We start from the raw sequence: 12,814 nt of genomic DNA on the forward strand, positions 1-12,814 counted from the left end.
CCTGGATTGTTCCCTCTCTGCTGTGTTGTATTCCCAGCAGAGAGCCGGGAGGTTGAAGTCCCCCACAAGAACAACAGCAAGTGACTGCGAGATTCCCCCCAGCTGCTTATAGAAAGCTTCATCTGCCTCACTGCTTTGGTCGGGAGGTCTATAGCAGACTCCCACAGCGATATCAGCTTTATCGGCCCTTAACCTAATCCAAACACTCTCCACCCCATCATCACTATACTTGATTTCCGAGCTCTCATAGCATTCTCTAACATACAGGGCCACTCCACCGCCTCTCCTTTCCTGTCTGTCCCTCCTGAAGAGCTTGTAGCCATCGATTGTGGCACTCCAGTCGTGTGAGGCATCCCACCACGTTTCTGTGATAGCCACTATGTCATAGTTTTCCTGGTGCATCATGGCTTCAAGCTCCCCCTGTTTGTTGCGCATACTGCGTGCATTGGTATAGATGCACTTCAGATGTGCCAGTGACTCCAGCACCTTTTTGTGAGTGTGGGCCCCATTTCCCACCAGACCCCTCCCAGGTGCTTCCATGATTTCTAAACATCTATCCCTTCTCTCAAATGGAATGGCAGAGTGAGAGTCCTCACTAGTCCACCATCCTTCAAGCCCTGGCATGCCTCCCTTGGGTTTAGTCCTGACAGGCCCAGTTATCTCCCCTTCCCCCCTCATATCTAGTTTAAAGCCCTGTCAATGAGCCTTGCTAACTCCTGCCCCAAAATTCTTTTCCCCTTCTGGGACAGGTGCATCCCACCTGCCACCAGCAGGCCAGGTGACTCCTATAGCAGCCTATGATCAAAAAACCCAAAGCCCTGCTGATAACACTAGTCCCACCACAGAAAGGTCATCTGAAAGGTCAGGTAAGGTAGACAGGTGTGTGATATCCTCAGTCTCTACAGCTGCTTTACCAAAAGCCCACCCATACCCTTTTGGGTCTTTGAAATACCTTTTCTTGAGGTAGTCTATGCCAAGGATGCACGGAGCATCTGGGCCAGTCACAATGGGGTGCTTCTCCCATTTATTCCCATTCAGGCTCACTTTGGCCTCCAGTACAGTCAGTTCTTGAGACCCACCTGTCACTCCAGAAATAGTGACAGGTTTTGTCCCTTTACGATTCAATGGCAGTAGGGTGCACTGTGCACCAGTGTCCACCAGGGCTTTATACTTTGTGGCTCTAATGTGCCAGGCCATGGAATCCACACAGTCCAATAAACTCTGTTGCCCCTCTCCTCCTCCTGGCTGGAGGCAGGGCCCCTCTAATGTTGAGAACATCATCTACAATTAGCAGATGAGCTCCTATCCAGACCAGAGAACCTCTTACTGTGGACTGGAGCAGCCGCTCTCCTGCAAAAATTCTTTCTTCCATCTGCTTTACCTTGCAACTCAAGCACTTGCGCTTGTAGGACCGGGGTAGGGTTTTTTTTATCCCATTTACTCATATCATCTCCATAGTTGCAGAGACAAAGCCACAGGAAATCTCGGAGTGGGTCCTGTTTCTCTTGAATCAGTTTCATAGGAGGGCGTTTTTTTCTTAATGACTGAGATGTGGGTCTGTTGAGGGGAAGAGTGGGATTCTTTCTCCATCCCAGACTGTTTTTCAAACAGTTGCTCATTTTTCTTAGCTATTCCCTCATTTTGCTCTGCTATTGTCTTGGTCATTTCCTCTGTTTTCTCAGTCATTTTTTCCACAGCTGCCACAGTGAGGGGAGGAGAGAGACTGTCTTCATACTGTCGTACCCTCGTACCCTGCTAGCCACTTCATTTATAGTTATAGCATCAACATCGGATCCTCCCCAAACCATGGTTGACAATGTATGGGAGTACATCGATGGTGGACTCTGCACAAACTTTCTTAGTAAAGATTGTTTGCATAGTGTGTGAGCTGATGCAGGCAGGATGCAGGAACAACCACAAAACCATGGATGAAAGGGAAAGAACAAGTTTAATCTCGATACCTCACGGACCGGGGAATCTCCAAAGCAACACCCGGGCAGAGGCACACAAGCAGGGAACGTGGGCACCGCGAAGTGAGAGAGAGTCCTTGTCAGCAAGAGTCCTTGGCAGCGAGAGAGTCCTTGTTAGCAAGAGTGCACGTGGACTCCCTGTTCTTGCTGGTATTTCAAGGGTTCAAGCAGGCCTAGTTTTCCCACTGTGCTTTGATCTTCTTCCACAACAGGCCAGGATTCTCAAGTGGCTAGATAAGGTGTCCCTGAGTCCATCACAGACTTCTGTCATCTAAGTGCAAGTGGTTTACTTGCAAGCACCCAAGACTGAACAACAATTAGTGTGATATACGTGTTTCCCAGCACCCCAGGTGCAAGTCACTTGAGCGTATTTACAATTCTCCTCGCCGATCTTCCGTTGCTTTCCCACACATGGCATTTCATCAGGGTCTACGTTCACTCGCCAGTCAACATAAATCACTTCTTGCACAGCCAGTTCCCTCAGGTATTTGATACCTTTTTCCATGCTGGTCCATTTGCTTGGATGGCATTCGATATCATCCTTGAAGGGATACCTGCCTTTTACAGCTGATAGCAGTCACCTCCAGAGACTGACGGTGTTTGTCTTCTTTCTAATTGCTTTATCAATACCTCTATCTTTTCCCATGTTTCCCAATTGCCTGGCTTTTCTACCATCTAAATCTACGGAATCTGCTCCATTGTCCCAGCATCGGAGCAACCAGGAGATAAGTGTCTCCCCTTCGTAACGACTAAAGTCCTTCCTTATATTTCGCAAATCCTTCATAGAGAAGGATTTAATGATTATCTCTGCATCTGAATCTTCCTCCTGCATTGACACTGCTGAGAAGGACCCTCTCCCATGCTATCTGGCATGAGCTGGTCTTTATCATAAGGGGCAGGGGAACAAGCTGATCTTGTTTTCTGTTTCCTGTTCACCAGGGCAACTTGTACCAGTTCTGATGGAGTTTGAGTACCAGCAGTACCCGTTGTTGAAGCAGCTGGAGTAGTGACAGTAGTGGCTGGTGCTTATACAGGTGGGGGCAGAGGATGGCTGGTGCCAGTGTAGGGGGGGAAGCTTGGGGAGTAGTTTGTGTCCGTGCACAGCTGCAAATTTGCCCATGGGATATGAGCAGCAGCAACACATGTCACGCAATACCGACTCCTGCACTGATGTTTAATACAAACCCACCCCTGCAACACATTCAGGAGGACCAGCAACAAAATCACAATCTTCTGAAAGTAATATTCATTTCCTATACAACCCAAAGGGTTTCCATCCCCAAGCCATTTCAGCATATTGAAGAATCCAACCTTTTGCTCCCTCAGCTTTTATGCTGAGCATGGCAGATGGGAGGGAATGGAATACCCGATTGGTCAGCTTGGGTCACCTGACCTGTCCACTCCTCCCCACAGGTGCAACCCCTCCATGGGGTAAACAACCAGGTCAGCTGACCCTGGTTGCCACAGCAACAAGTGTGAGCAAGAGCCTCTCTCCCTGAACAGAAAGTGGGCTCTGCTCCACCCCAAACCTTACTGCAGAACAAAGCTGAGCCCATCAAAAAAGTTGGTGGCACCCCTGTGAAAACATATTTAATAAAGGACACAAATGCCAGATGAGTAGAGGAGGGAAGAAAAAAATGTGAGAAACGACTGTACAAACACCAAGGTCATTGAGGAAGGAGGGGCTCCAGATATGTGAGCAGAGATTCCCCTGCAGCCCCCTGTTGGAAGAGACCACGGTGGAGCAGATATCCACACTGCAGCCTGTGGTGGACCCCATGACATAGTAGTTGGATATTTCCTGAAGGAAACTGCGGCCTGTGGAAAACCCATGCTCAGGCAGATTTTTTCCTGAAGGACTTCAGCCCATCGAAGGACCCATGCTGGAGCAGGGGAAAAGTTTTATGAGGAAGGAGTGTCAGAGAGGAATTGTTATGCCCTGACTGTAATCCCCCAGAGGCTCAGGGATGATGCGGGTGGGGAGGTAGAAGGAGTTGGGAATGCAGGAGCAAAGTTGAGCCTGAGAAAAGGGGGGAGTGGGGAAAAGGTGTTATTTTAACTTTTTATTTTGTTTCTCATCATCCTACTCTATTTTTTAATTGGCAATAAATTAAATTAATTTTCCCCAAGTCGAATCTGTTTTGCCCATGATAGTAAATGGTGAGTGATTTCTTGTCTTTATCTCAACCCATCCTATTTTCTCCCTCTGTCCTGCTGAGGAGGGGGAGCAAGAGAGCTGCTGGGTTGGAATTTCACCCATAGCCAAGGTCAACCCACCATAGTGTGATGAAGTAAATAATACGTCCACCCAGACTGATTATGATAAAGCCTTTCATAACTACAAAATCTTTTATTCTTCCTTTTTTACTACCTGAATAAGTTAAGTAATGCTTTTTAGTCACAGTGATCACAAAAAGAGTACAGACTGTTTTTACTGTTTTTCCTCAGATAGGATGGGAAAAAAACATCATACTAGGGGAGCCCCCAGGATTCTTGCACTCCTGGTGGTGGTAAGTGTCAATTTTCTTTTCCTCTGATTATTAGAATATGTTCATTGTGAATTTCAACATCTGGAGGCAAGAAATTCAGGTGAACATTGTAAAAAGGATGTGAAGATAAGTATCAAGAACTATTTTCTCATAAAGTTTTGAAAGAACAGAAAATTAGATATAGGAGAATATATAGATATCAGATATAGGAAAAGAAATATTGAATAACAGATTGATAAGGCAGCATCTTTGAAAGAAGATGGCCTGCATTTCTTTGTTTACCACCTTTTATTAAATTGTTATTTAAGAGATCATTCTCTATATCCTGAATAACTACATTTGAAAGAAATATATACAGAGACTCTGCAAATATATGTGAGTTTCCTCAGTCTTTAGTGCACATTTTAGTCATGGGAATAGCATATGAAATCCATTAGCTGAACCCAAGCTACAAGCATTTTTGAGAGACAGTATATGTTAGCATGAGCTTGGAGCTGTAGTAGCTGTTTTTGCAATTTCTTTTAGCTCAGAATATGGGTAGGACACAGAGCTGACTCGTAATTTTTTATGCATGATGCTCCTTACTTATTTATCTTGGTGTCTAGAGAAAATATACACATTTTACATATATATGCACATTTGTATATATAAAAATACCAAGGCAAAAAGAGACTCCGATTTAGCATTGATTTGAATATATACAATATGGCTACATTTGCAATAATTCAAAATCATGGAGAATATGGACAACCATCCATGCAAAAATTCTGTACAAGAATTAAGCTATAAGTTGTAAAGCAGTCTGTAGTCCTACTTGAATATAAAACCCCATGTGATCTGTACAGCTGTGTGGAAGATGACATATGCTTTATTGACCTTTCTGCTTTTAATTAAGTGATGGAAGCCTGACAAGGATAACTTGTTCCTCATACCTCTGATGTCTGCATTGTCCTTAATTTTGATCATCTGCAGCAGAGTGGTCAAATTTTCCACAATTCTGAACTATGGTGCTGGGTTAAGTTAGAGGGTTAAGTCTAAAACAATAAAGAAAAAAAAATGGAACTAACAAATTTTATTATTTTAATTGTTCTAGCATATAGATAATTTCATTATAGAAACTTTGAGGCTAACATTCCTACCATAACAAAATATTCAGTGTCAGGTCCTGCACCTGGGTCACAACAACCCCATGCAGAGCTACAGGTTTGGGGAAGATTGCTGAAAAGCTGCCCAGTGGAAAACGACCTGGGGGTGTTGGTCGACTGCAGGCTGAATATGAGCCAGCAGTGTGCCCAGGTGGCCAAGAAGGCCAACAGCACCCTGGCTTGTATCAGGAACAGTGTGGCCAACCGGACTAGGGAAGTGATCATCCCTTTGTACTCAGCACTGGTGAGGCCCCACCTCGAGTACTGTGTTCAGTTTTGGGCCTCTCACTGCAAGACCTTGAGGTGCTGGAGTGCATCCAGAGAAGGGCAATGAAGCTGGTGAGGGGTCTGGAGAACAAGTGTTACAAGGAGCAGCTGAGGGAGCTGGGGTTGTTTAGTCTGGAGAAGAGGAGGCTGAGGGGAGACCTTATTGCTCTCTACAACTACCTGAAAGGAGGTTGCAGAGAGGTGTGTGTCAGTCTCTTCTCCCAAGTAACAGGCGATAGGACAAGAGGAAACGGCCTCAAGTTGCACCAGGGGAGGTTTAGACTGGATATTAGGAAAAATTTTTACACTGAAAGGGTTGTCAAACATTGGAACAGGCTGCCCAGGGAAGTGGTTGAGGTACCATCCCTGGAGGTATTTAAAAGACCTATAGATGTGGTGCTTAGACACATAGTTTAGTGGTGTACTTGGCAGTGCTAGGTTAACGGTTGGATTTGATGATCTTAAATGTCTTTTCCAACCAAAATGATTCTATGATCTTATATACTGTTTCCTAACAGTTCAGAGATACTTGCAGTGTGTTAGAAATGATTCATGTATAACTCCATTTTAGGCAGGGAAGACTTATTGGAGTATCATAATTTCCTTTTACTCTTCTGTTTTCTAGTTTTATCCATACATTTGTTTCTCTAGGAACTTTTGTTTAAAGGACAGTATTGGAACTTGGAAGAACTTCCATTTTTCTCTTCATTTTCTTGCCTTTTCACAACATCCCAGTATTACTGTATGAATCTGTGCCTTCCAGTGCTTTATGGTAGTAAGTTATGGCAGTTGCAGAGGTATGAGGTTAAATGCAGAGCTCTATTAATTTTCTTTGTACTCTGAAAGCTTGGATATTAGACTAGCTTCTTGCTTTATACTACAGTGGTTTTAAAGAAATACAAGCACTGCTTGCTTCAGAGAATCAGATAACAGGTAACAGGACTTGATTCCTCATAGATGTTTTACAAAGCTGAATTCTTTCATAGAGGTAAGTGTTTTCGGCTCTTGGCTAGAAAGTGATATTTCACACATATATATGTGTGGTGTGTGTGTACACCATAAAATCTATGGTAATTGCAATGATTTTCTCACCATATCTCTTACTTCTTAACTTGCAGTGTATTTTGGGATCTCTACTGTGCAGCTCCAGAAAGACAAGAAACATGTGAACATTCAAGTGAAGCAAAAGCCTTTCATGACTATGTAAGTTTTATATATCTTTATAATGTTTTTATTAATTGTTATCATGTATGTATGAATGTGACAGAGAAATATTTCTGCAGGATGGTGACTCAGAAATGCAGGAGTTTGTCATATATAAGTAACTCTCATTTGCTTTCCAGGGATGCCTTAGAATTAAGACTGTCTAATCCTGTGATTACCTAGTTTCACATAGGAAACTCCTGGAATCTCTCTCACAGGTCAAAGCGCTGTCCCATACATTAATAAAGAATGAAGGATGTCCTTCTCTCTCTCCCTCTCAGACACATCAGCCTGGCCTCAGTCATAAAAACCCAGGCCAAATAGAAGCACAGATATGTGCCGTCCAAAAAATTGTATCCTGTCAATGCTGAAGAGAAGACAGTTCAGTAGATGGAATTGATCCCATGGCTACTGACAGGACCATACTGATTTAACATATGATTATTCTTTAGATATTTTGGTATCCTGAAATAAGTATTTTTTGTTACAGTAGTAAACACTTATGCGTCATAGAACAAGTTAAATATAAATCATTTAGTCTACTAGAGCAAAATCAAAAGGGGAAAGAACAAAAGTATTATGCTGATTTTGATGCCACTGAGTTCCAGTTCAAAACACAGCAGGTTATGTTTTGCCTGCAAGGGCCAAAAAAAAGTTCGAGAAACTAGGGACAACATCAACACTGTAACAGTTTTCCATTCCTTTTTTTAATATTCTCGTAATGTAAACAGAGAACTCCAGCACTCTGGAACTGCATTCCAGAGTTGGAATGGAATTTGGGATACATTTACTATGACAGCACTTCTTCATCTGTTGATTTCACAGAATCACAGAATGATAGGGGTTGGAAGGGACCTCTGGAGATCATCTAGTCCAACCCCCTTTCCTTTTTACCAACAAAATCCTCAGGAAACTGACTGAGCTGGGTTTAACATTCCTTTGGCCAATCATATAATATAAAGAAGGAATATAAATACTCTCCCAGTTACATAATTCTGAAACCTCTTTCCTTAAGTATTTTCTAATTCTGCTTTAAAAATATTTTTTAATTATTGCAGAAAAATATTTCTACACAAAATTAAAAGTAGGCTGCCATACGACAATGCCTTATAAACAGAAATTTGGAAAAATTTAGGCAAATCACCCAAGTGATCATTTTCCACTGTCTATTTCATTTCAAGATACTGACACAAATTGTCATAATCTGATGACAGTTCAGCATCCTATAATATGTGAACTAATGGTGATCTTGCCTTATTTGTAGTTAACAAAGACTATGTTACAAATACACCATTACAACTAATAGAACTTTTAAGGAAATTTTACTTATAGAAACATAGAATTGCCTAGGTTGGAAGGGACCTTTTAGATCATCGAGTCCAACCATCAACCTAACACTGACAAAAACCATCACTAAACCATATCTCTAAGCACTATGTCGACCCGTCTTTTGAATACCTCCAGGGATGGTGACTCAACCACTTCCCTGGGCAGCCTGTTCCAATGCTTGACAACCCTTTCAGTGTAAAAATTTTCCCTAATATCCAGTCTAAACCTCCCCTGGTGCAACTTGAGGCCATTTCCTCTTGTCCTATTGCCTGTTACTTGGGAGAAGAGACTGACACACACCTCTCTACAGCCTCCTTTCAGGTAGTTGTAGAGAGCGATAAGGTCTCCCCTCAGCCTCCTTTTCTCCAGGCTAAACAACCCCAGCTCCCTCAGCTGCTCCTTGTAACACTTGTTCTCCAGACCCCTCACCAGCTTCATTGCCCTTCTCTGGACACACTCCAGCACCTCAATGTCTTTTTTTGTGGTGAGGGGCCCAAAACTGAACACAGTACTCGAGGTGGGGCCTCACCACTGCAGAGTACATGGGGACGATCACTTCCCTAGTCCTGCTGACAACACTATTCCTGATACAAGCCAGGGTGCTGTTGGCCTTCTTGGCCTCCTGGGCACACTGCTGGCTCATATTCAGCAGGCAGTCGACGAACACCCCCAGGTCCTTTTTTGCCAGACAGTTTTCCAGCCACTCTTCCCCAAGCCTGTAGCATTGCATGGGGTTGGTGTGACCCAAGTGCAGGACCTGGCACTTGGCCTTGTTGAACCTCATACCATTGGCCTTGGCCCATTGATCCAGTTTGTCCAGATCCCTCTGCAGAGCCTTACTACCCTCAAGCAGGTTGACACTCCCACCTAACTTACTGTCATCTGCAAACTTACTGAGGGTGCACTCAATCCCCTCCTCCAGATCATTGATAAAGATATTAAAGAGAACCAGCCCCAGTACCGAGCCCTGGGGAACACCACTGGTGACTGGCCGCCAACTGGATTTAACTCCATTCACCACCACTCTCTGGGCCCAGCCCTCAAGCCAGTTTTTTTACCCAGCAAAGAGTGCTCCTGTCCAGGCCATGAGCAGCCAGTTTCTTCAGGAGGATGCTGTGGGAAACTGTATCAAGGCCTTACTAAAGTCCAGGTAAACAACATCCACAGCCTTTCCCTCATCCACCAAGCGGGTCACTTTGTCATAGAAGGAGATCAGGTTTGTCAAGCAGGACCTGCCTTTCATGAACCCATGCTGACTGGGCCTGATCACCTGGTTGTCCTTCATGTGCAGCATAATGGCACTCAGGATGATCTGTTCCACGACCTTCCCAGGCACCGAGGTCAGACTGACAGGCCTGTAGTTCCCTGGATCCTCCTTCTGGCCCTTCTTGTGGAATGGGCCTGATATTTGCTAGCCTCCAGTCAACTGGGAATGGGACCTCCGTGGTTTGCCAGGACTGCTGGTAAATGAGGGAAAGTGGCTTGGTGAGCACTTCCGCCAGCTCCCTCAGTACCCTCGGGTGGATCCCATCCGGCCCCATAGACCTGTGTATGTCCAGGTGTTGGAGCAGGTCCCTCACCATCTCCCTTTGGATTACGGGGGCTTCATTCTGCTCCCTGCCCCTATCTGCTAGCTCAAGGGTCCAGGTACTCAGGGAATAACCAACTCTACTACTAAAGACTGAGGCAAAGGCAGCATTAAGTACTTCAGCCTTCTCCTCATCCTTTGTCACCATGTTACTGCCTTCATCTGATAAAGGATGGAGATTCTCCTCAGTCCTCCTTTTATTACTAATGTATTTATAGAAGCTCTTTTTATTGTTCTTAACATCCAAAGCCAGTTTAAGTTCTAGTTGGGCTTTGGTCTTTCTAATTTTCTCCCTACATAGCCTTACAACATCTTTGTAGTCTTCCTGAGTGTCCTGCCCCTTCTTCCAAAGGCCATAAACTCTCCTTTTTTCCCCCTGAGTTGTATCCATATATCTCTGTTCAAACAGGCCTGTCTTTCTCCCCGACGGCTCATTTTTCAGCACGTGGGGATGGCCTGCTCCTGAGCCTTTAAGACTTCCTTCTTGAAAATCATCCAGCCTTCCTGGACTCCTTTGCCCTTCAGGACTGCCTCCCAAGGGACTCTGTCAAGCAGGCTCCTGAAAAGACCAAAGTCTGCCCTCCAGAAGTCCATGGTGGCAGTTCTGCTGACCCCCCTCCTTGCTTCTCTAAGAATTGAAAACTCTGTCATTTCATGATCACTATGCCCAAGACAGCCTCCAACTGTCACATCCCCCACAAGTCCTTCTCTGTTTACAAACATCACGTCTCCTTCCCTAGTCAGCTCCCTCATCAGCTGTGTCAGGAAGTTATCCCCAACACACTCCAGGAACCTCCTAGACTGTTCCCTCTCAGCTGTATTGTGTTCCCAGCTGATATCTGGTAGGTTGAAGTCCCCCATGAGTACAAGGGCCAGTGATCTTGAGATTTCTGCCATCTGCTTATAGAATATTTCATCTGCCTCTACATCCTGGTTGGGCAGCCTATAACAGACTCACACCATGATATCTGCCTTGTTGGCCCTCCCCCTGATTCTTGCCCATAAACACTCAACCCTATTGTCACCATCATTAAGCTCTTGACATTCATAACACTCCCTAACATACAGGGCCACCCCACCTCCTCTCCTTCCTTGCCTGTCCCTCCTGAAGAGTTTGTAGCCATCTAATGCAGCACTCCAGTCGTGCGAGTCATCCCACCACATTTACGTGATGGTGACTACATCATAGCTTTCCTGCTGCACAATGGCTTCCAGCTCCTCCTGTTTGTTGCCCATGCTGCGTGCATTAGTGTAGAAGCACTTCAGCTGGGCTAGTGGTCCTGCCACCTTTTTGCTGGAAGAAGCCTTAACTTCTACCTGTCCATTCCCAGGTGCAGCCATAGTTTCTAACCCATCAATGACCCTCGCGTCTCTGCTGTTGGATTCATCCCCTTCCCCCTCCAAAGCTAGTTTAACGCTCTTTCAATGAGCCCTGCCAACTCCTGTGCCAAGATCCTTTTCCCCCTTTGAGACAGGTGTATTCTATCTGTCTCTAGCAGACCTGGTGTTGTGTAAACCATCCTGTGATCAAAAAAAGCAAAGTCCTGCCACTGACACCAGGCTTGGAGCCAGGTATTGATCTGCTGGCTCTTCTTGTTGCTTCCCTCATCCTTCCCTGTGACTGGAATGACAGAGGAGAACACTATTTGCGCTCCCGACCCCTTAACCAGTCATCCCAAGGGCCCGAAATCTCTCTTGATCGCCCTTGGGTTTCTTGTTAACGGATCATCTCTGCCTGTCTGAAAAATTAGTAGTGGGTAATAATCTGAGGGACTTACCAGGGAGGGAAGTTTCCTTTTTATATCTTTAACCCAGGTCCCAGAGAGGCAGCAGACTTCCCTGAGGAGTGGGTCTGGTCTGCACATCAGGCCTTCTGCTCCCTTCAGGATGGAGTCACCTACAACAATGACCCATCTTTTTTTCTTAACTGAAGATGTTTTGATGCGGGATGTAGTTTGACTTAACCTTGGTGACACCTCCGCAGACATTGAATTATCTTCATTGTCATAATTGGGTTCCCCTTGCAGAGCCTCATACCTATTTTTTAAGGGTACATGGGAAGGTGGGGGAGTTACTGGGGAGACACACCTGCTTCACCAGGCAGGGACATGTTCCCATAGCCCCCTATCCTCTAAGTTATCTTGTTCAGCCAAGCAGAGAGAGGACAGGGAATCCTCTGCATCATGTGGCCCTTCTGCCTGTTGGGCCTGGTTCAGGGGAGGTAGGCTGTGACTCCAGCAGTCTATCTCCCTCTCGCGCTCCCTGATGGTTCTCAATCTACTTACCTCCTCCTGGAGCTCTGTCACTAGATGAAGGAGTTCCTCTACCTGGGCACATCTCCTATAGACATGCTCACTGCTGCCATCTGATACTGGCATAAGGGTAGGGCACACCCTGCAGCCTGACACCTGGGTGGCAGCATGCTCCCACGAGAGCTCCATCTGGGAAGCTGCATCAGTCCTGCTGGTTGTAGGGCTTGGAGATACCAAGGCTTTCTACCGGGTCAAGGCCCTTCAATGCCTGGCTGCACAAACTGCTGCATCACACTTTGTTTGCCTGCTCTGGTAGCTGTGCTCCCTAGGGCCGCCTTTTGTGGGAGTGGAGGGGGCGCCTTACTGCTGGCCCTGCCTCCCTGCCTCTGCCTCTTCAGCAACCCTCGTGTGAGTTGCCGGTTTTGGCAGGCTGCCTGTGCTCTCCTGGCCTTTCCCCGTCTCTGGAAAGCTCGGGAAAAGCCCCTTTTTTAGCCCCTCTGCATACCATTCCTTGGCTTGAACTATAAAAATTGCTCTTATCACTCTGAGAGTGAACAGTTTTCTGCACGAT

At 45.5% G+C, this 12,814-nt stretch overlaps 1 protein-coding gene across 1 annotated transcript in view; it reads left to right on the top strand.

Annotated features, from left to right (window-relative positions):
• The window catches only part of LOC141735614 (single-stranded DNA-binding protein 2-like), a 132,722-nt gene that overhangs the window by 26,800 nt on the left and 93,108 nt on the right, over nt 1-12,814 (top strand). Inside the window, exons 3-4 of the mRNA XM_074568670.1 lie at nt 4,419-4,480; nt 6,990-7,074. Of these exons, the coding sequence (XP_074424771.1) occupies nt 4,419-4,480; nt 6,990-7,074 (147 nt within the window). The remainder of the gene's footprint in view (nt 1-4,418; nt 4,481-6,989; nt 7,075-12,814) is intronic.

This window comes from Larus michahellis, chromosome W, assembly GCF_964199755.1.
Source record: "Larus michahellis chromosome W, bLarMic1.1, whole genome shotgun sequence".
Classification (NCBI taxonomy): domain Eukaryota; kingdom Metazoa; phylum Chordata; class Aves; order Charadriiformes; family Laridae; genus Larus; species Larus michahellis.